The sequence below is a fragment of the Leptopilina boulardi genome, unplaced genomic scaffold (genome assembly GCF_019393585.1).
Source record: "Leptopilina boulardi isolate dan_hultmark-lab unplaced genomic scaffold, ZJU_Lbou_2.1 LbouV2_325, whole genome shotgun sequence".
NCBI classification, from domain to species: Eukaryota; Metazoa; Arthropoda; class Insecta; order Hymenoptera; family Figitidae; genus Leptopilina; species Leptopilina boulardi.
Window position 1 is genome coordinate 3,465,999 of NW_026137891.1, and position 24,880 is coordinate 3,490,878.

A 24,880-nucleotide genomic window follows, 5' to 3' on the forward strand; every position below is an offset into this window, starting at 1 on the left:
CATTTTCTGTGAGAGATAAGATATTCATAAAGAAAATAATTGCATAAAAAATAATAGTAATAGAAGAGGCGTGCGTTTTGATACGGTTTTTGCTCATGGTTAAAAGTAATCGACTGCCATTGTGTGATTACTATAACTTTTCAAGAAAAGGGAAAATTGCTATACTTTGCCTCATTGATTTTTTTCTCTCTTTAAAAAAAAAAAAAGAAAATAATGATAGGTAGAGGATAATTACACGTCTTTTTTGAATTTTTCCCCTTGTTTTCTGTTCTCATGCGCGTAACTTTTACGCTACCTGTCCGCCTTCAAGTAACGACTTTTTTTTTGAACAATCTGATTTGATAACTTCATTCAGAAAATATACAGCTGTCGATTATCAAGTCAGGAACCACTGATATCGTATGAATAAATTATCATTAATTTATTCTATTGATAAATACTGTTTTCAGTAATTTATAAATTGTGTGCGAAAATTAAGATTTATTACACCGTCCGACACAATTTTTGACCGACAAAAATTTAACATTTTCGGAAACTAGGACTCAAAAAAAAATACCCGTATCTGGCCGTTTTGTGTAGATCAAGTCGTTTGTGGTTTTTAGGGGTGAAAACAACACCTAAATGAAAAGTGACAAGATATCTTTTAAAAATTATTAATATTTTATAAAACTTGGTATCTGCGGGTTTTCGGGGTCGCTAATTATTAATCTGATGTCAGATTTTCAAAATTCAAAATGTCGGATCCAATATGGCGATCAAATTTTTAAAAAGTTATTAATTTTTTATTTTATATTCGCCATTTTGAATTTTGACAATTTAACATCAGATTCGTCATCAGCGACCCAAAAAACCCCTAGATATCAAGGTTTAAAAAAAATTTAATAACTTTTTAAAATTTTGAACGCCATATTGAATCCGCCATTTTGAATTTTGAAAATCTGACATCAGATTAATAATCAATAATTTTTAAAAGATGTCTTGTCACTTTTTATTTAGGGGCTGTTTTCACCTCTAAAAACCAAAAACGACTTGATCTAGCAAAACGGCCAGACACGGGTATTTTTTTTGGGTCCTAGTTTCCAAAAATATTGGATTTTTTTGTGGGTCAAAAAAAAGTTGAATTTTGTCGGACGGTGTTATATTTATACACAGCTTTCTTTCGCCTTTCTAAAAAATGATTTTTAAAATTGAAAAAAAATTATTTGATTCAAATAATTGGTTACTTAACTATTATCAAATAAATATTTAATTAAATAATCTATAATTTAAACAAACTATTTTAACCACAATTATTATTTAATAATAATATAAATAATAATTTAATTGACTTAAATAATAATTATTTAATACAAATAAATATTTATTTTGATAAAAGTCAATTGCTTATTTGAATCAAATAATTTTTTTTAGTGAAGTAGTAGTAGAAAATGTAATAATTTTAATGAAGTTAAAAATACAAAAAAGTGTAATATTATTTTTTTATTGTTTCAGGTGAGTGTATTTTAACGTCTTTATCTTCTTCTTCTTCTTCTTCTTTTTTGTTGTGACTGTAAGGTAGGACCTTTAATTTAATACTAAAATCAGAGGCGCAAACTGCAATGCAAATTTTTTCCGATCAATTTTTTTTTAATTTCTCTTTATCTTATCTTCATTCTAAATTTTCCGGTAAAAAAAATTAATTTTATACCTGAAATTAAATAAATTTTTAAAAGCAATAAGTAAATTTTAATAAAAATTTACTTTTTATTGTGTTTGTTGTATTAAAATTAAAATTCGTCTTATTTTTTTTTCGACAATTCCATGTGATCTTAATGATGAACATGCAATTGTATGTGGAAATCCACCCACGGGAAAATAATCTAAGCAGCATGTAGATCCTCGTTGTGTGTTTTAACCTAATATATATGCTATTGTCAAACAATGGATTTGCTTGCACAATGCGCCTCTGCAACAAGTTTGATGATTATATGTACTCGCCAACATCTCTCGATGACAATTCTCATTGTTATTGTCTGAGAAGAACGCGAAAAAAAACAAGATTTTCTTTTTTATTACAATTTGATCAAGTTTTTTAATTGAAAGATTATTTCCCAACAATTTGATTATATTTTTTTATTTTTATTACACTTTGGGTTTGAATCAGAATTGTTTGATTCGACCACCAAAATGAAATTTACCAATTTGAATTTTTAAATCTTCAAACATTTTTCATCGAATACATATATTACGTTGGTGTGATAGATTATGAAACGCATTTAATTATTTTGATTAGTATCACTTTTTAGTAATAGAAATATTTAATAACCTTGAAAATTTTTCAAGGATCAGAGAGACGATTATTTATTTTTTTTTCTCCTCGGGGGCGTGATAAATGATATTTTATGGAGGTAATATAGAAAATAATACCATTCGTCCGGTGTTAAAATACCGTGTAATTAGTTAAGCATGAAACAATACCTTTGCAAAAAGGCACCACTCCCCTTCGGTCAAATATGTTTTAAGGCGTTTTGTTATATGTCCAAACGCGCGGAATGCTAAGAATAACTATATGGTTCCTGATGCGATAGACCGGGGCAATTTGGTGCTCAAAAAAAAAGAGAGAGAAACATTTCACCATGTACAAAATAAATGTGATGAAAATAGAAATTCCGACTTTTAAAAATAAAATTTAATATTCTACAAAAAATTTGAGAAACATGAGTGTAAAATCAGTTTATTTTGGTATGTTATAAAAGTCAATGACCTGTGCTAATTTTAATTGGCTTATAAAAAGCCTTTTTTTTTTAAAAAAAAAAGGAAAAAAAATAAAATCTTTCTGATTGAATAGATTTTTTTTCATTAGTATTCCAAAAGAATGTTTGAATGTCGTAAGATGTAAAATTTATACCTAAATATATTCTACTCCGCCTTCTATAATATGACGACGATCGACCTTTCAGAGCCTATAATAATGAAATTTGAATCGTATAGGTGAAATTTACCATTGGCATAGGAAATGATTCATTCGAACTATGCTTGACGTGACTTGTGAAAATTGGAAGATAATAAAAAGAATACTTTCTCGTATATTTAGATAATTTTCAATGTTTCCATTGTACTTTTATAAAGAATCCTTTGGATGTTGCTGAAATACTGATGATTGAAAATTTTAGGTTCATCTTGCTTGGAAAAAAATAAAAAATAATGCTTGGGAAAAATATTTTCCAACAATGGTTGTTTAGAAATATTATTTTAGGTCTAATTAATTTTCAACTATTGCTTCGAATTGTGGATTTACCAAATCATTAATTTCTTTGAATTTATTTCTAATCTGTTTTACTTGTTTCGTTTTTTTAAAGATAATTTTCTGCAGCTTATTTGGCCGAAATTTGAGAAAAGTTTTGTGAAATTAGTTCTGATCTGCTGTTTTACTTTGTTTCGTTTTATTAATAATTTTCATGAGCCAAAAATTTTGAACGTTCAAATGAACAAATTTTTTTTTTTGAAACTTCATTAAGTACGAATTTTATTACAAAATATTGTTTTAAATATCTAGAAAGAAGTTATTAATTTAATATTTGTTTAAATTACTGTTTTATTTTACATTGACATTATAATTTTTAATAATTTATAGATTGAAAAAAATATTTTGTTTCTTTGAACGTTCAGAACTTTTGGCTCATTAATTTTCTTGATTTGTCCTGAATTTGAGAACATTTTGAAATTAATTCTGGTAGGTTTTACTTCTTCGGTTTTATTAATGAGAATTTTCTTCAAGTATTTCGAAATTAGTTTTGATCTGTTTTATTTGTTCAGTTTTATAAATGAAAATTCTGATTTATTTAATTACTTGGTTTTATTAATGTATGATTTTCTTCACATGGCCTAAATCTGATAACTTTTTGAAATTATTTCTAATCTGTTAATGATTACTTTTTTGGTTTTATTAAAGATAATTTTCTTCAGCTTTGGCACAAAGAAAAAAGTTTTGTGAAATTAGTTTTGATTTGCTGTTTTAGATTATTTCGTTTTATTAATGAAAATTATCTTCAATTCTACCCTAAATCTGCTAACTTTTTGGAATTATTTCTGATCTGCTTTACATTGCTTCTTTGACTTTATTATTAATTTTTCTTCACATTATTTGGCCTAAATTTGAGAAAAGTTTTGTAAAATTAGTTCTGATGTTCTGTTTTAGTTTATTTCCTTTTATTAATGAGAATTATCTTCAATTCTACCCTAAATCTGCTAACTTTTTGAAATTATTTCTGATCTGCTTTACATTGCATCTTTGACTTTATTATTAATTTTTCTTCACATTATTTGGCCTAAATTTGAGAAAAGTTTTGTGAAATTAGTTCTTTTCTGCTGTTTTACTTTATTTCGTTTTATTAATGAGAATTTTCTTCAACTCTATACCCTAAATCTGCTAACTTTTTGAAATTATTTCTGTTCTGCTTTACGTTGCTTCTTTCGTTTTATTAAAGATAATTTTCTTCAGCTTATTTGGCCTAAATTAAAGAACATTTTGAAATTAATAGAATTTTCTTCAACATATTTGTCTTAAATTTGAAAAAAGTTTTGTAAAATTAGTCTTAACCTTTAAGCTGCGGGATTGGTCGATATATCGACCACTCAAGAAACACAACATATTTAATGTTTCTAGACAAAATTCAATTTTGAATTTTGAAAAACTAACATCAGATTCGTAATCAGCGACCCCGAAAACCCCCGAGTACCAATTTTTAGCCGGATTCGGTTTTTTTTATTGCACATTTTTTTGATTGCGGGGGTGGTCGATATATCGACCAGCAATCAGGTCGGGGACTCTACCTGATATATCCAGTTAATTTATGTATAAATTTTGGATTTTATGACAGGTCAATTTGTACTAAAATTTTCCCGCAGCTAAAAGGTTAATCTGCTATTTTACACATGTTTCGTGTTATTAATGATAATTTTCTTAATTTAGCCTGAATTTGAGAATCTTGTGATTGTTGTAATTAATATCGATGAAGAGACAAGAATTGTATATATGGTTGGTATCATGTGGCGATTGCTTATATATATTATACTTCTTTAACAAGTAGTAGGCAGTCTTGGTGGCAAAGAAGGAGGAGGAAACACGCGTCGTGGGCACACGCCTTGCCTGCTCTCAAGTCAGTCGGCTGCTGAACGATCTGCGTGCTTCTTTCACCTCTCTCTCCTCTTATTTTCTCCTACTTGTCTCAACTCATTGTTGTCTTTTCCTCGTGACAGTTCGTGCTCGACTATGTCGAGTTTTCAAACGTGACTTTTTTCTCATGAATATCAGTCAACATCCCTCTCTGTGTGTTTCTTTTTCTCAACAATTTTTCAAGATTCATCATATTTTCCTTCAAAAAAGAGAAAAAAAAACTATTGTGATTGTGTTTCTATCGTCATGAAGAATAGTGCAACGAAATCAAAAAATATTTTTGCCTTAAATAAAAGAGAAAAGAAAGAATAAGAAATGTAAAAGAAATTAAATTGTTAATTATAATTCCATCAGGAGAGGCAAAAAAAATATAATAAAACAGGTTCAGGTGGAAGAATTTGAGGAATGTTTTGATTATAGGATAATTTCAAGGAACGAGAAATATGCCAGCCAACAGTAAAGGTTCCATTCATCACCATCGTGGTTGCAGTGGAAATCATCATGCAAGTGGTATTGCCAAGCAAAATTCTTTGGCAAAACAATCAAAATCTTCAGTAAAAGATTATAAATCGATACAAAATGGCAGGAATAATTCAGATAGAAGAAATAGTGATACTGTTAATAAGACACGAAAATTAAGTAGAAATAGTACAAGTTCTTGGGAATATAGTGACAGTGATAGTTTAAATTCCTCGGAACCTGGTGTTAATTCTGATTCTCATCAAGAGCGTACAAGTCGAATGATCAATAAAATTGATCGTGTACTAGATGATATTGATTGTGCAAAGTCAATTTATCATTCGGATAAATTGATCAACGATTCAAGATCATTGAAATTGAATAAAAGTTTTCGATGTTCACCTGGTGGTAGATTTCCAAGAAAGGATAATTGGGAAGAATCATTGAGAAGTGGAAATGATGATAGATACAAAAAAATGGAAGATGGTTGGGATGATAGTAATATTATTAGAAATCCAAAAGAAAGAAAATGGGAAAGAATAACTGGTGTCAATGAGGAAAGAGAAAATGGATATGCTAAAGTGACGAGAAGAAATTCTTTGCCAAAAAAAATTCAAAGTGGTAAAATATTAAAAAGAACAAGAAGCAGTCCAACGAGACGAAGACCACTCTATGATGTTATTGAATGGGATGAAATTTTAGAAATGGCATTGTCAAGAAAATTTGGAAATAGACGACGTAAGAATGGTGAGAGTGAATTTTTGAAAAATCTTGAGGTGCTACTGGAAAATAAGGCGCCGCTAAATGTTCAGGTATATAAATTTTTTTTTTTTATATAGAGAAATAATGTGAGCGCGATTATTGGGTGTGTCTCTCGGTATGAAAATTAGACGTTTTTGCTTAAGATTTGCTTAGCATTGCGAAGCGTTGGCGAACACGGTGTAGGCCCTCCCTATGTATATATATATATATATATATATATATATATATATATATATATATATATTCGTTCTCCACAATGACTACCTTCGTATAGTTGGATAAAATTGTATTTCTGATTGTGCAAAAAAAAAAGGAGAAGAAAAATTATCTTGATTTCAATCGAGCAAATTATAGGGATGACAACAATAGAGTTGGATTTTATTTTATTTGCATTGTAAATAAAGGAAATCTTATTTTAAGGGTAGAAATTAGTCTCATTATTTCTATGGCGAGGAATTATTCAAGTTAAATTTATTATTTATTTAATTTATTTATTTAAGTTAAACATTTAAATTTATTTTAAGTTGCAAGATTTTGTTGTTGATTTTATATTCACTTTCACAGAAAATTAAAAGCCATTAAAATAAGCTGCAACGCTTATTATTTTAATCTAATTTTGCTTATTTTAATCCATTTTAGTATTAAAATAAGCAAACTTGGATTAAAATAATAAGCGTTGCAGCTTATTTTAATGCCTTTTAATTTTCTGTGTTCTGATTTGTTTTACTGATTGTCAACGCTTTTAATGTGCTGAATTTATAATAATTTTCTGTATTATACCCAGTATAGCTTTAGGCTGAAATTAATATCAGATTTTCAAAATTGATAACTTAATTTCAAATTTTTCTTAGAATAAGATTTACTTTTGTTTTCTTTTTATTTGGAAGAATTTTAGATTGGTTTAAAATTAAGTTTTGCAGCATTTAGAAAATTATATATATATTCTAAACAGAAATAAAAATTATATTCAATAATAATAATAATAATAATAATAATAATAATAAAAATATAAACGTTCTGATAGTTTTAATTAATTGTAACGTGCATAATTTTTTTTTCTTTTAAAAATGAAAAAAATTATAAAATTTTTAATGGTAATTTTTCTCTTAATATGACTATATACTGAAATCATCCTGAGTTTTCTTTTTTTTTTTTTTTTTTTAATGCGCATGAAATGTCATTTTTAATATGTAGAAAATAACTTCATTACGGAATGAATCATAAAAGAGTTATTTCTTGTGCATATAATATGAGAAAATGTTCATAAGAAAGTTGTTTTGCATTCGTTGATTTCATAGAACATTAAGATATATCGATTGTTAAACAATGATTTCTTATGTCACGATTCATTTATTTTTATATTCTGAACAATCATTTTTGCCTATATATATATATTCATATTTTCATTGCACCTTGCTATTATTGTTATTATTCTTACTTTTATATTAAATACTCATCAAGGATATAGAGTTTTTAATTATATTTTTACATCCTTTATTATTTTGCCATTTATTATTATTTTTATATTTTCTTTTTTTAAAAATAATTTTATTAAAATTGATAGTTAATAACTTCCTGAAAAATTATAATATTACTGTGACTTTATTTACTATGAACATACGCTGTTTCTACTATGCGTATAAATTTACAATATTAAATTCTGATTTCATGTATTTAAAAAAAAAAAAATTAACTTAATTGATTATTTTCTAATCAACGCGATATACATAATTATTTATTAAGTAGCAATCAACTCTCACCGATTACATTTAAAAGATTCAAAGTTAATTACTCAAGCTTTATAAAAAGTAAAAACATTTATTTACAAACTAAAAATAAAACTGGTTATTTGCATCAAATATATTAAAATGTGTGATTTTTATTTTTTTATTGTAGTAAATGGCAAAAATATATTAATTTTTTTTTCTTTTTTTAAGAAAAAGTAGGCGGTTTCTTTAATTGAGCAATAATTTCCAAAATCTTTAGTAATAAAGTAAATATTTCAGGATTTCCGATTCTACTTAATAGAAATTTGTAAAAAGAAAAAATTTTATCTTATCGAATTTTAAATAGATTTTATGGAGTTTTGAAATAATCTATTCGACGTTTATATTATTTTATAGATAAAGAGAAAATAATATTAATATAATATTAATTATTATTATTATTATAAATTATTTATTTATTATCGAATTATAGAAATTATTATTATTAATTTATTATTCATAATGTATTAGTTATTATTTATCAGTTGTGAGAATTAATTGAATTGTGTTTCAATTGTGAAACAATTAGGATTTTTTATTTGGGAATAGTAAAATCCACCTTAAAATTTTAGTTTGGTCACTTTATATAAATGATTCGAGGCCTTTATAAATGCAGACATGAGTACTACAAGTTTCTGTTAGAATCGTACGTGATAAGAAATTCAATAAACATTACGTGTGTCTTAATAAAGAAATCCATCAATCAATTCGCGTGACACACGCTTTGATTTATATTCCAAAAAGGAATTTTAAACAATTACTATTTTCAGCGTGAAATTTCGTTAGAATTATTATACACTTGAATTATTTCTATATTTTTTAAGACACGAATTTTTTCCTCTCTTTTCTGTAAAATTGAGAAATTATTAATATTCCTTATTTCTTTTTCTACTTGATGACAGTTTCATTTGAATATGACAATAACTTGATGTCGTCATAAATAATGAGAAAAAAGATAATAGAAAGCAATAACAATGTTTTCTATTTTTGTTGCAAACAAGTGGTGGCGAATCTCAAAAAGGTGCACACGTGCTATTGCTATTTGTCCTTAACGGTTTTGATTTATGTTAATTTATTTTATCAGGAAATTCGTGTCTCCTCTTTTTGTTGTGTATATATATATATATATATCTATTCCTAAAAGGAAAATAGTTTCACGAATCACGTGAATGGTCTCTTCTCACTCGCGAAAACGACTTTAAATCCATGTATGGAATTTCACCGATTAAATAGACACACCTGGTAGCTCTTTGTTCTAAACTCTCTTTTTATAGATATATAGATATATATATGCATAAATAAGTGAGAGAGGTCATGAGTGACTTCGATACGTTTCAATAGAAACATTATCTGACAAGAAAAGTCGGCCTGTCTCCGGATAAGCCTCATTTCAAAAGATTTATCGTCATATTCCGAAACAATGCCTTTACCATTATTTAATCTTTTGCACACCGGAGAAAGTAAACGCTAATTTATTAATGCGCGACAAAAATATCAAGTTTCGAGACAATATATATATACTCAATTTTCTCAATGTGTTTTATGCCTTTTTCCAAATGGCAAGGTTATATTTCATTTTATTCCTTATTAGAATTAGTTATGTAATATATAAATAATACAATGAACATGCGGCTCGTTGAGTATATTATGGGTAATTTTGTTATCAATTTTGAAGGGATAAGTAATTTCAGTATTACATATTCTCTGAAATTTTTCTCTCAATAGATTATTTCTTTCAAAAAATGAATGAACAGAAAAAACTTCGAGAAAGGTTTTTTTTTCTAACAGAAATAATTTGTAAAATTGACATAAGAAAAGTGAAAAAAGAAAATATATATTTAATATTTAATAATCGCGTGTATAGCATATTTTCTCCTTCAAGGAGATTTATGTATGATTTGAAATGCGCATGTGAAAAAATTGAAATGAAATAAAACAGTAATAAAATTGAAGTAAAAGAGCTTTTGCATCCTGATGTTGCTATTTGTAATATTTATTACTCGTTGACGCCATAATGTCGCATTCATCGATGATTTTTTTTATTCTTTCGCCTTTTAGAATGTTGTTTAATCAAAATGATTGCAAAATGAAAATTCCTCAAATGATTTATCTGATTCTGTCTGTTCTATTGTTGGAGAAAGGGTTTTAACATTCGCGAAACGATGACTGTGAACTTGCCTTGAAAATTTTTATTTTTAATCCAATCGCTTTCAAATTTGATGATTTTCAGTTTTCAGTATATGGTATCAAAAACAACTATTACTGTATTCCAATATTTATTTATATTTTTCATTTATTTAATTTAATGATTTATTTGCTATTTTTTGTTCATGATTCGATTTAGTTATATTATTATTCAGAATTTTCTTCTAATTTTAATAAACATGAATTACCAAATGCGGATAATTCAGAATTTATTTTCTGTGGCAAAGTCGTTTGTAAAGTACTGTGTTCGATACCATTCGACTGATAAGAAAATATCTGGGCCAGTGGAACTAGATTTTATATAAAGTGACCTCTATATATATATATGTTAATATAAATCGACTTTCTTGAGATAAGAATTGTAACAGTGACCAATTTCAATTCCAAATTTAATTTCAATTTCTCTTTTATCGAGAAAAATCATTTGTTTCGTTCAATTTTTTTTTGCTCTCTAATTTATAAAAGTAAAGAATTAGAAAAAAATGGAAATTTATATATATTATAATTTATATAATAATAATACAAATAATAATAATAAAAATAAATAAATAGTTACATTAAATTTCAGAAGTAATTGTATAGTTTTTTTTTTTTTTGGTCAAATGTTATGAAGTTATTTTTTAACTAGATTAAATTATTAATGAAAAAATAAATTGGAAAAAAAATAATTTTTTTTTTTTGAAATCAAATTGCATTCTAATTGGTCGTGATGATCGTGTGCAAATATAATTTGAGTTCAATGACCCGTGAGATTTTGGTATAAACTTAGATCCGGACATCACTGGGTTCGTTTGTATGAAAGTCAAATTTATATTTTTGACATTGTATTTACATATCAATCCTCCATGATGAACCTATTTTTATCTACGTTTATTAGAACGAGAAAAAATATCTCAACTTTTTTTTCCATTAGTGAAATATGTCTTCTTCTTAACTAAATAAATAAACATTGGATTGTTGGGAAAATTAAAAATACTCAGAGGAAGGAAACAAATTTTTTATTATTATTATTATTATTATTATTATTATTAATAATAATAATATTTAAATGTATTTAAATTTTTATATTTTTTATTTAAATTGGCATTTTATTGATTCTTTTTTTTATGAATCAGAGAAATTGTTACAACACGTGTTATTTCAATTAATAATTTGAAATCACCGAATTGTTTCTTTTCATTTTGAAATTTTTGAATTTACATCTTCGAGACACTTGTAATTAATTAGGGCAAGTCATCATCCTACGCTATTTTTTTCTTCTATACTTTGAATACATATCAACGTAGGAAGCTGTCTTCATTCAGATTAAAATTTTTTTTTTTTTTTTTTTGCTCAATTATTATAACAATAATTGAACTTGAACTTCTTTTATATGTGTCAAGTAGCGTTTAAAAAAAAAAGCAAACCACTTATATAAAATTTGCAAATTAATTACTATTATATTTTGTGAAGTTGTCACTTTAGGCTTTTGAAAAGTATAAAATAAATTTACTTTTTTTTTTTTTATCTTCTCTTCAATGAAATTTGTCACCTTGCCAAATTTCACGCCCACAGTACTTGGTCACTTTTAAAAAGATTTTTTTGTCATATAGGCATTATAATCGTGAATATTCAGAGATTAATTTTTGATTGATGTTAAAAATGGAGAAGAAAAAAATTTGTACTATTACTTTTCTTGTATATTGAACATTGAGATTATCTAGACACTAAATATATGTAAATGATTTGCAAACGAGTTGATTTTTCTGATTGATTTTGATGTCCTTGCTAGTTAATTCGTTGTCAAAAAAAATACCATTAAAAAAAAATTCATTTCAAAAAATTTTATTTAAAAAAATTTTATTTAAAAAAATCTAAATTTTCAATATTTGAAATTCAATGAATTTAATTTTTCGAGTATTTATTGAAAGTATTCTTATTTCATCTCTCTTTCTTGGTATACAAAAGTATCCTAGAAATAATTTTGGGCCACTTTACGTACCAAAAAAAAAAAAAATAATACGTGTCTCGTGAAGTAAAATGTGCGATGAGCCAATACCCCTAAATATGGCAAAATCAAGGATGCCAAACGCTTGGCGAATATTGTCGCTCTTATGTAATTCCACCTTCATTTTGTATACCTGCGCGAGAAAAAATTATTGCTCGAGTTTTGCCTTCAAAAAGAAAGTTCAAAAATCGATAAAAATCTTATTTTAAAAAGAATTTTAAGTTATTAGTTATTATTTGCTGCATCAAATTATATTATTAATCGATATATTTGCAAAGTAATAATCGAGTTAAATTTTCTTTTACTTTATTTTATAATTATAAAAATATTTTAAAAAATTTAGTTGATTGAAATAATTGGTTAATCAAATAAATATTTATTTATATCAAATAATTATTATTTGAGTCAAGTTGTTTCAAATACAGAAATTATTTGGTTCAAGTAACCGATTATTTGAATGAAATACATTTTTTCATTGTAATATTTTTTTTTTTTTTTTTATTATTATTAAAAGTAAGCAACATAAAAAAATTTAAATAGTTTTATAAAATATTTTTAAACGAGGTTAACATTTGAAAAATGTTTGAAAAACTTTTTCAATATGCAAATAAAAATAATTTGTTTTGATTACTATTATGAATTACTGAAGGAGACCAGCGATAATATTCTAATTTGAAATAACAACTCAATGATTAATAGTTTGTTTCATATGTGACATATATGAGCGTGCAGCTTAATTGTAATAATAACCTATATTTTATAGGATTCCAATTATAATAATAGCTCGAGGGGGGGGGGAAAAAAATAGCGATCTGGTTGATTCATTTTCTAAGATTTCTGATTCCTTGAATAATGATTGACGTGTCGTCACTCACTTTTATATTATATTTATTCTTCCGACATGTCCTACATTTGATGTGTCTTTTTACACTGCAATTTAAAATAATAAAAAAAAGTCACTTTCGATAATTATACAAAAAAATTTTTATATATATATATATATATATATATATATATATATATACGAAAGTTTGATCTTTTGCGAATATCTTCATTCTCTCAATTATTCCATTTTAGTCGCGCAAGTCTTCAATTATTTTACCTTTTTTTGTATAGTCCCAATTCGTGATAATTGATTTAAAAAAATTGTTACTTCTCAAATTAACTTTTCCCATTTGTGGTTGATTTCAAATTGAGCAATTATTTCGTATATATAAAATAGAAGTTTTTGTTTAAACTTGAAATAATTAAAAAAAACTATTTCAATATTAATAATTAAAAAAAATTAATTTTTAAAAATGAAATTTGAAAAATTTTAATCCTAGACAGTTACGTTGATGAATCGTCGTACCACTTGGCAATTAAATCACAAGTGAAATGTGTCAACCATTAATTGGCCTTATAAGGATTCGGTATAAAAAAAAAAAAAATTCTGTCGCATACACGCGATAACTTCGTTTTCTCTTTTTTTCCCCTCTTTTTTTTGCTAAAGATAGGTTCGTAAATTATAATTTAAATACATATTCTATAAATTATATTTCAACAATATTTATCGTCCTTTTCATTATCTGTTTTCAAACCCGACAGTTGATTGGTTTACCATAAGTGTAATTGTGTGGTTTTATAAACCGATAAAAGTGAGATATGTTTGATTTAAGTTTCATGCCGTTAATATCGTACAAAAGGAATTCAAAAATTACGCAAATGATTTATAGGTCAAAGATTTCAGCAAAGGATCCAAATTTTTTTTTTCGCTCATATATAGAAATTTTAAGAAAAAATATTTTTTTTAATTTTAACTCGTTCTTTCAAAATCGTAGAATGTTTTTTTTTTTTTTTTTTTTTTTTATTTACCTTATGAAATTATTTTCCCAAGGAATTGAAAAATGATTATATACATTTTATCGATCTATGTCGTAAAATTTCATTCGACAGAATTTAATGCGGAATTTCACATTTTCTTTTATAGCCTAAAGTTTTATACAATAATATATATATATATAAAATTGAAAAGGAGAGCGAAAAGCACAAGGACATGCGAAATAAATTATTATTATTATCATTATTGCTTTCGGGCACGAGGCCATGTGTTTGTATTTTTAATTGTAGTATAATATAGTATAAATATTTCATTGATGTTTTATTGTCAATTGATTTAGATCGTGGTTTATAATATATATATAACGATGATAGTGCAATGGCTATGCATGTCTCATTGATTCGCGATTTATGCGAATCTACAAACATCCCGGTAATGCTCCTTTGCAAAGAGCATGTACTACCTTTATTTATTATGCATATTTCGCTAATAGAATTAACTTGTATATATATATTGTTCCAACGTTCGTGATTTAAATTCACGATAACAAACTAAATCCTCCGCTCTATAAAAGAATCTTAATTAATCTAAAAGATTTTTTCAAAAAAAAAAAAAAAAAATTTTACTATGATTATAAATTAATTAATTAAAACTGCCATTGATTGAAAGTGTCATTAATTTTTAACTACCAATAATGAAAATTTACTTTATTATTATTATTATTATTATTATTATTATTATTATTATTATTATTATTATTATTATTATTTCAAAATTTATTTTCAAATTGATTAGGTATTTTAATTAAGTTATTGTAAAATTTAATTGTAGTAATTTTACCCTAATTTAAATAATACACTGAAAAAAAATTAAAAATTATCAAATAAATATTTACTTGAACCAAATAATTTTTATTTGAATTAAATATGTAAACTGTATTTGACACAAATACCACTTATTTGATTCAAATAATTTTTTTTTTTTCAATATATAACTAATTAATTTGAAATTAATTTTTGAAATAATACGAAGCTGAAGTATGCGACGTTTTTGATAAACGATTTTTAAAGAAATAATTTTTTAAAATGAAAAATTCTATAATTTTTTTCTTAAAAAATATTTCTTGTAGTTTTCATTAATAAACAAATTATAAAAAAATATTTTATAGGCAAAAAATGATAGAATTTTTCATTTTAAAAAATTATTTCTTTAAAAATCGTTTATCATAAACGTTGCGTACTTCAGCTTCGTGAAATAATAATAATAGTGAATTATTGTGATAATTATAATTATTAATATATTGTCATTACAGTAAAATATTTCATTTTTCCAAACAAAATTGATAAGCAAACGCATTTTATTTATTTTTTGATTGATTAATCATGCTTAATTATTTATCTAATCATATTTTTAATCATTTTGTGTGCATTAATTGATATAAATTTGTTGCCTTTGAAAAAATTCGAATTTTTTAATCGGTAATGTGTCTGATTTGATGAAAAACATTGATATTTATAAAATATAAAAATTATTTTAATCAAATTATATTTTTCCATGTACAACAATTATTTATTTAAATCAATGAAAACTCATGTGTCTCGTTATTTTTTTGCCAATAGCACGTAAAAAATAAAAAAAACTTTTTTTTTCTAAATGAGATAAAAATATAATGAAGATAAAATTCATATATAATTCATTTGTATGTGACTTCACGTATGGTTATTCGCGTTAAATGAAAATTAAGTGCGATCAGGTAAATCGATGTAAAACGAGTTTTTTTCCCCCCAGCAAATATTGTAGTGACCTTATTATACACACTGCAAGTAAATACTATAATTATATACTAAATTCTATAGTGTGTACTTAAGAAACATAAACGCACATAATCTTTTTTTTTATATATTCGCATTATAAAATGTTGTTTAGCAACAAAATAAACGATTATTATCAACATGTGATATATCAGTTGTTGGAGATAGCTTTTTAAAGTGTAACTATTTTATTAACAATAATTATTATCTATTGTCTATTTTCTTTATTCCGTGGCGCAAAACGAAGTCTTTAATTATTTTAGCGTTGATAAAGTGATTTTATAAATTATTGGTAGTTTTCAATTAAAAAACGTAACTGGCAATTATTTTTCTTTAATACTTAATTAATATAAATTTTAATCAATGGCACATTATATTAATGGTACAATGAAAAAAAAATTTAATTGATTCAAGTACTCGATTACTTGACTATAATCAAATGAATATTTATTTATATTAAATAATATAATTATATTGAGTCAATTAAATATGGTATTTGTTTCAAATACAAAAATTATTGGTTCAAATACAGTTTATTTAATTCAAATAAAAATTATTTGGTTGAAGTAAATATTTGCTTGATAATAGTCAAGTAATCAGGTATTTGAATCAAATAATTTTTTTTTCATTGTATAGTTTTAAAAAAAATTTAAATCGACTTTATTAATTCACTGAAACAAAAAAATTTATTTTATTCAAATAATAATTGATTATCAAATTAATATTTTTAAATAATTATTATTTGAGACAAATGGTAATTGTTTCAAATATAGAAATTATTGGTCTAAATATTTAATAAAAATAAAAATTACTTGGTTCAAGTAAATATTTATTTGAAATAGTAAAGTAACCGATTACTTGAATCGGTTACTTTACTTTACTTTTTTCTTGCATCATTTGGATCCTAAAAACATATAAGGTAGTCAAAAAAAGAAAAATTTTATTTTTTCACCATTTTAGAATTTTTATTTTTTAAAAAAATTAATATTTTTGAAAATCCATGCGCGAGAGATTCTAAAGATTTATTAAAATAGTGTGGAAAAAATTTGACGATAAAAAATACTTAAAATTGTGATAAAAGATACATTTTAATAGAAGAGTGCAATGATGTTTTAACTTATATTTTTCTTTCTTTTTTTTAAAAAAATTAAAATTTTTGAAAATCCATGAGAGAAATTCTTAAGAATCATTAAAAAAGTGCGCAGAAAAAAATTGGAGATGAAAAATAGTCAAAATTGAGAAAGAAGATAGATATTTAAAATATTAATTTTTTTAAGAAATTAATTTCTAAAATGGTCAAAAATTAAAATTTTATTTTTTTGACCATCATGTATGTTTTTAGGACCCAAATTCTTAATTTAGAATGTGTTCTTATTTTAAGAATAGCTGAACTCAAGAATAAATTCTATTAAAATATTTTCAAATAGATGCCAAGGTTCATAAAGTATATAAAATAAAGAACTAATTAATAAATTTTCCAAACTAATGGACAGTGAATATAATTTGTAATTTCGAAAATAATATGTTAGATAAACGGTGTTTTAAATGCCCTCGCATATATGACATAATGATCATAAGATGTCAACGCCGTCATTATATATAGATTTCTGTAATGTTACCTATATAAGTGCCGAGTTTTCCATTAAGAAAAACCCACCCAAGTTGTTTCACGTTATATATATTCCAACTTCCTGTTTAATAGAGAGAAAGGGAAAAATTTATCCACATGAATTAAATTCCATTATTGGTCAATTATTACCGACAGTAATTTACCATATATTAGCAAATTATTTCCTTGCATCAATTTTTTTCATATTGCTTCATTTAAACATTAAAAATGTTGAAACAATTTTTTTTCTTCACACTTTAAGATTTTAATTATATTAGACGATTGATTTTATTATACACGTGGCAAATTGAATTTTAATTATCGTATAAATTTTTTTTATATCCTCAATTATGTTTATGATTGATTATAAGAAACGAAGATTATCATTAAAGAAATTTTTTCTAGGTATTATTTATGAAAAGGTTGAAGTGCATTTTTGTAAAAATGGCAATAAAAGTAAAATACGAGGCAGTTAAATTAAAGGGGGATTAATTTTTTTAAAAAACGAAGATTTTATAGAACTATATAGGGTTACGCCTGTTAAGACAACGTGTGCATAGTTAATTAGCTAATTATTAGCTGTCGCTTTATGGGCTTTATTTCTTATAAAGTCGTGTCATACCTTTTGTAATGGTTGTTATTTTCCGATAAGAACTTTGATACTTATATACACCTGAGAGTTTAAAAGTTTAACTTTACTTTTGCTGCCAGAGACCTTTTCATATAATTATATACACTATATATTTATTATATTATAAATTTTATATTTACAATTTATCACTTTTGTTATATATATATATTTTAATATCGTAAATTTATTAGAAATTATAATAATAAATTTTCGTTATATGAATTTATTGAAACAAAATTATTTACTTTTATTCACATTAATTTTAGTTTTTAATTTTAATTTACTAATTTATTGAGCTCTAAAAAGTTAAATAAAATTGAATTAATTTTTATTAGTGCCATTTTTCTATTTTTTTTTCTATTTTTCGAAAAAAAATTTCTTCGTTTACTCGGTTATATAAAATTGCATTATTGTTTTTAATATTACGAGAAATCGTTGTCGATTTTTTTTCCCTTACGTGGGAGGACTTGAAGAAAATAAAACAAGAACTTGGTCTCCAGATATTTGCGCAATCGAGAGTTCAAGCACGGTCAAGTGGCTTCGAGCTACTCAATTTCTCAGAGAGCGTATATGATTCAGGCCATTCACATGGCGAATGTAAATACGCGGATTAATTTTTACACTCTTTCTCTCTCTCTCTCTCTCTCTCTCTCTCTCTCTCTCAGATTCTCATTCTCCTCTCTATTTATATAATATATAGCGTCTGGAAACGATGCGACCGCAATTATCCAATTAATCTCTCGTTTTTAAATTTATTATAATCTTGATGAGAATCTTCAAGTTCAACTTTTATACAATTAGCAACGTGAAAAATTTTCGATTTAAAATTTCAGGATTTTGAACAGAATTTTTATCTTAGTTAATTATTAATTAATTAATATTTGAGTCAATTATTATAATAATTAATAATTAATAATAAATTGAAAATTAGTTAATTACTAATTAATTAATATTTAATAAAATAATTATGTGCTATTCTAGTATTTATATATTAGGAGACAATTAATTAATTTTTACATGATCTCTACCGATGTAAATAGATGTGATTAATAATCATTTATCGATAATCAAGAAAATTATTCTGTTATGAAATTTATTTCAAATAAAATATTTTCAATTTTTTTATTATTCATATTAATTATTATTATTATTATTATTATTATTATTATTTTCATTTGTTATTATTTATTATTTTATTATTTATTTTGTATCATAACGAATTTTCTATTTCTAGTAATTACTGAATATTTACAGTAGTGGCGATTCAGTATTTTTAATGGTTGACTCTTTTAAACAGTAAAATATATCATTTTGAGAGGCGTTCAGTTTTAATTATAAACTCGCAGCATTGAATTTTAATGCACTATAAATAAGAAAGCACTCTAGATTAAAGGGTCTTCTGTTCTAAATGCGTTTTAAATTAATTGATATTGTTTCAAAGAATTTATTTTAGATTTTCCTATATATAAATAATTACTTTCTTTTTTGCTGAACTTTAAAAATAAATTTCCATTTTTATTCTTATTTTCAGTTTAATTAAAAGTAGTATAATAATAAAAATAATAATAAAAAAAAAAAAAATAATAATAATAAGAAAAATGAAAAAAAATGTATAACATTTTAATTAATTTTCTTGGTAAATTGATTTTTCATGAAACAACAACAATGTAAAGAGAACTGAGAAACAGTAGTTTTTAAGGAATGTTGTCGATCATTTGCACGATGAGGATTTTTCTCGTTTTCTCTCTCCCACGTGCTTTGGATTCCCAATGCAATCGAACGGCAATCGAATGAGATTAATACCCTATGTACCCACCTACTTTGACCCAAGCCTGTAACAGGCGTATACCTACAAGGAGAACTTGCTCTAGAACTGTTCATAACACGTGCACAACACGAATCGAACGGACGTTTATATTTCGAATCAAATATTTGTCGTGTGTCTCTCTCTCATTCTCATCTTTTGGTGGGAAACGATGTTCCTTGTGAATGTCGTCATCCTAATATATATCATTGTTTATTTAATATTCTTCATTTTTCGAGTTGTGCGAAAAAGTTGTGATTTTAATCCCAGTGAAACTGTCAACACCAAAAAGGTGTTACAAAATTTTACAATTTTTTCTGTAAAACTGAAAAATATTTATTATTATTATTATTTATATTTATTATTCTTGTTATATATTACCTGGAATTGTAAACAAGTGTTTAATGTTTGTCAATTTTTTTAGGCGCGATCTGAGGAGCACCTGGCACAGGAACAAGCTTTTTTGGCATCTGAGAGAATTTGGCTTCTACATCGGGGAGGATTTACACCGGCGACAAAATGTGGTTCTGCAGATCCGGATACTGGAAAATTGAGGGTTCGTTTGATTCCTTCTGGGGAGGAACTTCTCGTCGACGAAGAAGACGTCGAAAAGGTATCTATAAATAGAAAAAATTAAATTAAAAAAATTCTAATTATTAAAAAAGAGAAAATATTTAATTTTAAATATCCAATTAAATAAGAAAATAAAAATTTTTGATTTTTAAATTGCAAATTTGAAAATATAATTGATAATCTAATGTTAAATTGAAAGTTACATTTTTTTTCTCTAATCTTAGTTCAATATTGAAAGTCCATATAGGAAAAAAAAGTAGATAATGGCAATTGATAACAATAAATCTTTCAGGCGAACCCACCTCAGTTTGACAAGGCGGAGGAATTATCACAACTACGCTTTTTAAATGAGTCTTCAGTCCTTCACACTTTGCGACAGAGATATGCCAGTAACCTTATTCATACTTACGCTGGAGACAATATGGTCGTCATTAATCCTGTTGCTCCACTAGCAATTTACTCGGAAAAGGTGAGCATTTTCTTTTTCCATTTTTTACTCCATTGAAATGATAACAATCGACAAGATTTATTTCAACTCAATGGATTTTATTAAATTTTTTCCTCAATTTTATTTCATTAAGATTGTAAAATTGGAAAAAAAAGTTAAGATTGAAAATAAAGGATATATATATATATGTCACGAGTGAATTGATGGATTTAAATCGATTCCTTTTTTTCCAGGTGGTCCAAATGTTTAAAGGATGCAAGAGTGAAGACATGCCTCCTCACATTTATGCCATGACACAATCAGCTTATAGAGGCATGTTGGCTACAAGACGAGATCATTCGCTTGTTTTCCTTGGACGAAGTGGATCTGGGAAGACGACAAACTTCAAACACGCTTTACACTACCTCGTACTGGCTGCTGGAACAGTTAATAAGGTACTTGACCCAGATTTAATTCAATTATGTAAGATTTTTTTTCTCTTTTTGAATTGCGCGAATTTTTTTTTTTTCAATTAAAACGAAAATGTTTAAAGATAATCGCTTAATAAATTTGGTTTAAGATTCAAATTTCCCATTTTGAAAAACTTTTTTTATCACTTTGATTTTGTTTTAAAAAAAAAATTAAAGAGAATTTAAATTAAAAATTAATTAACAGATTTCATTTAATTTATTTTTTTGTTAATTTTTGTTTCAATGATAATTAATTCTGTGATAATATTTAAATCAATTTTTACATCTCTTTTTTCTTATTGCTAACAATTGACAAATGTTTTGAATTTCAGATTTTGACTATAGAGAAACTTAATGCTCTATTTACGGTCCTCGAGGCGTTCGGTAACAGTCGAACGCACATGAATTCTAATGCTACTCGTTTTACTCAACTCTTCAGTCTAGACTTTGATCAGTCTGGACAAATAGCTTCCGCTTCCCTTCAGGTGAGATTTCTTCAATTCGAAAATTTTATATAAATTGTCACTTATAACTTTAATTTATGTTTTGAAAAACAAAAAAGGAACAAATTTTATAATTTAATCTTTTAGGTATTAAATTAGTAAAGTTTATTAACAATGATAAAATTAATTTCTACCTAAATTTATTGTCATTTATTATTAATAATTTTCTCGTCTACAGGTTTTGCTGTTGGAAAAATCGAGAATAGGAAGACGTGGCAATGGAGATCCAACATTTCATGCAATTTATAGACTCCTAGCTGGTGCTGAAGGCGCATTGAGAAAGGAGCTTCATCTCACGAATTTGGTAGCTGAGAATAATCCATTTATCACACCTCTACAGAAACATGAGGATAAACAACGTGCAATGGTGGAATTTAATCGTATTGTTGCGGCATTGAAAATTTTGGGCATTTCTGAAATGGATGAGAAAGCCATTTGGTTGGCATTGGCGGGAATTTATCATTTGAGTTGTGCAGGCGCTGTGAAAGCTGGTACAAGCTCACAAAGTCGATGGCAATTTGCAAGGGTTGAATGTACAGAACGTGCTGCAACATTACTTGGAACATCAGTTGAAGAGCTAAGTCGTGTTGTATTTTCATGTAATGGCGGAGGTGGTACTCCAAACACACCTAGACCTACTTTAAGAACGCCCAGTCCAACAGATCAAAGTAAAGACGTGACAGGACTTGATGCACTTGAGGGATTTCTCATTGGTCTTTATTCTGAAGTATTTCATTGCGTTGCTGCTTTGATCAACAAGTAAGAATTTGCAAAGTGTAATTTTATGTTGTTTTTCAATGGAAAAATTGTATTTGTTCTTAATTTTTATTGATTTTGACTTTTATTTTTTTATATTTTTAAAATACAATTGTAATTAGAATAGAATAGACAAAATTGCTACTATTAAAGTAGTAACAGTTTGGAATAGTTAATTTATTAGTGTATTTTTCAGATCGATATCGTCACCAGTGCACACGGTATCTTCTCTTCTTTTGTGCGACGCACCAGGATTCCAAAATCCAGCATCCTGTGGACGACAAACTGGTGCAACTTTCGAGGATTTGTGTCATAACTATCTACAGGAACGGTTGCAACTTCTCTTTCATCATACAACACTCGTGGCTCCTAAAGACAGGTAACTATTAGAAAAAGAAAATATTAGAAAAAATATTTAATTTTTATTAAAATGTAATTAATTTTTAAATTTAATTTCTATAATAAAATGTTACTGGATTATAAAAATCGATTAAAAAAAAAAAAAATTGTGTATTTATAATCTACAAGTTGAATTAGTTTTCATCTGCTTCATTCATAGTTTAATTTTTATAATAATTTGGAATTTTTCTTCAACTCCAGGTATGTTCAGGAAGGCATTGACGTTGACTACGAAGATGACTGTGATGACGATGGACTTGCTTCACCACAAGCTCTTGTTTCATTATTGGATCGAGGAAGTTCTCAAAGTGCAACAATGTTGAGAACAAGTCAAAGTGATTTGAGCAGCATCAGACAAATGGAGAGGAAGGGAGTTCTTTGGCTTTTGGATGAGGAAACTGTTTGTCCTGGAGGAAGCGATGAATCCTTCATGGATAGATTGTTTTCTCACTACGGCGATCGAGGTAATTCTTTTTTTTTAATTGTAATTTAATTAATTATTGAATTTATAGAAAATTATCTAAATTCACGCGATTCTTAGTTTTCTAAACAAATCTTTTGTTTATTAATTTTTATTGTAATTTTATATTTCCAGAAAGTACATACTTTCATTTCGAATTAATTCTGTATTTTAACTACTGAGATTTTTTATATTGAAAGAAATCTGCAATACCGACAAATTAATTTTTATTTCAGTCTAATTTAAATCTTCTTTTCTAGATCACCAAATGCTATTGAGAAAAGCACCAGGCAATAATCAGTTTGTTTTACAACATCTACAAGGTACAAATCCTGTTTTATATACAGCGACAGGTTGGATAAAAGCCACTCGTGAAAATCCAGTAGCAAGAAGCGCCATCACGATACTTCAGGAAAGCACTAGGTAAATGTTTAATGCTTTCGCACGTACTAATTCTTGTAGTTTACCAAGACACTTGGAAACACTTCTCACTTTTTTTTTCTTTTTTTTTCCTTTCAGGGAAGACGTCAGTAGACTGTTTGTTTGTGCAAGAGGAGCCGGAGTTTCCGGTGCTTTGAGTGGTTCTGTCCACGGTTTGGAAGGTTCCCAATCTTTGCGAAGAGCATCCAGCATCCGGCGAACATTCACAGCAGTAAAAAGAAAAAATGTCTGTTTACAAGTGAAATTTACTGTGGTAAGTGGAATTTGTCACAAATTTGTCACTGATTAATTTTTTAATTTGTCATAATCTACGTAAATATAATAATTTTATTTCGTAAAATTAAGACTAAATTAAAGTACGGAAACAGTTTTTTTTGTGTTTTATAACTTTTCTCAATTATATCTGATTAGTTTAAAAATTTCGTTTTTCTATTTTTACTTCATATTTTTGTGCTTTTTTTTTGTATTTTATTTTTTATTTCTCAGTGAACTTACAAATTTTAATTTTTAATCCTTGTTATTTACATAATTATCTGGATTTTCAAATTGAAAGTTTATCGAATATTAAAATAGACACTTAATATGTTTTGTAAAACGATTATTGTTGAAATGGTTCAAAGGTTATGTTATCAACAAAGACTTTATTTCATTCTGACAGTAGAAATAGTAGTGTTTATAACAAAATGAACAGTGAAACGTGTTTGAATATTTTACTTCATTTTCTTGTTTTTCTTATTCTTCTTTTACTTTCTCATCGTTTTTTAGTAATTTGACTTCATCTTTCATGTATATTTCTTAAAATAACCAACCTATGACAGTTTCTGTTGAAATTTAATGCTGAGA

At 25.9% G+C, this 24,880-nt stretch overlaps 1 protein-coding gene across 2 annotated transcripts in view; it reads left to right on the forward strand.

Annotated features, from left to right (window-relative positions):
• Positions 1-24,880, forward strand: part of LOC127284696 (unconventional myosin-XVIIIa) — a 98,641-nt gene that overhangs the window by 26,876 nt on the left and 46,885 nt on the right. Inside the window, exons 1-10 of one of the 2 annotated variants that reach the window (XM_051310302.1) lie at positions 5,159-6,426; positions 20,433-20,621; positions 20,874-21,050; positions 21,263-21,463; positions 21,811-21,963; positions 22,160-22,740; positions 22,934-23,116; positions 23,338-23,600; positions 23,857-24,019; positions 24,116-24,290. In XM_051310302.1, the coding sequence (XP_051166259.1) occupies positions 5,599-6,426; positions 20,433-20,621; positions 20,874-21,050; positions 21,263-21,463; positions 21,811-21,963; positions 22,160-22,740; positions 22,934-23,116; positions 23,338-23,600; positions 23,857-24,019; positions 24,116-24,290 (2,913 nt within the window). In that variant the 5' untranslated portion in view covers positions 5,159-5,598. Of the gene's footprint in view, positions 1-5,158; positions 6,427-20,432; positions 20,622-20,873; positions 21,051-21,262; positions 21,464-21,810; positions 21,964-22,159; positions 22,741-22,933; positions 23,117-23,337; positions 23,601-23,856; positions 24,020-24,115; positions 24,291-24,880 lie in introns of those variants that run through there. The other variant, XM_051310301.1, reaches the window with a different exon arrangement.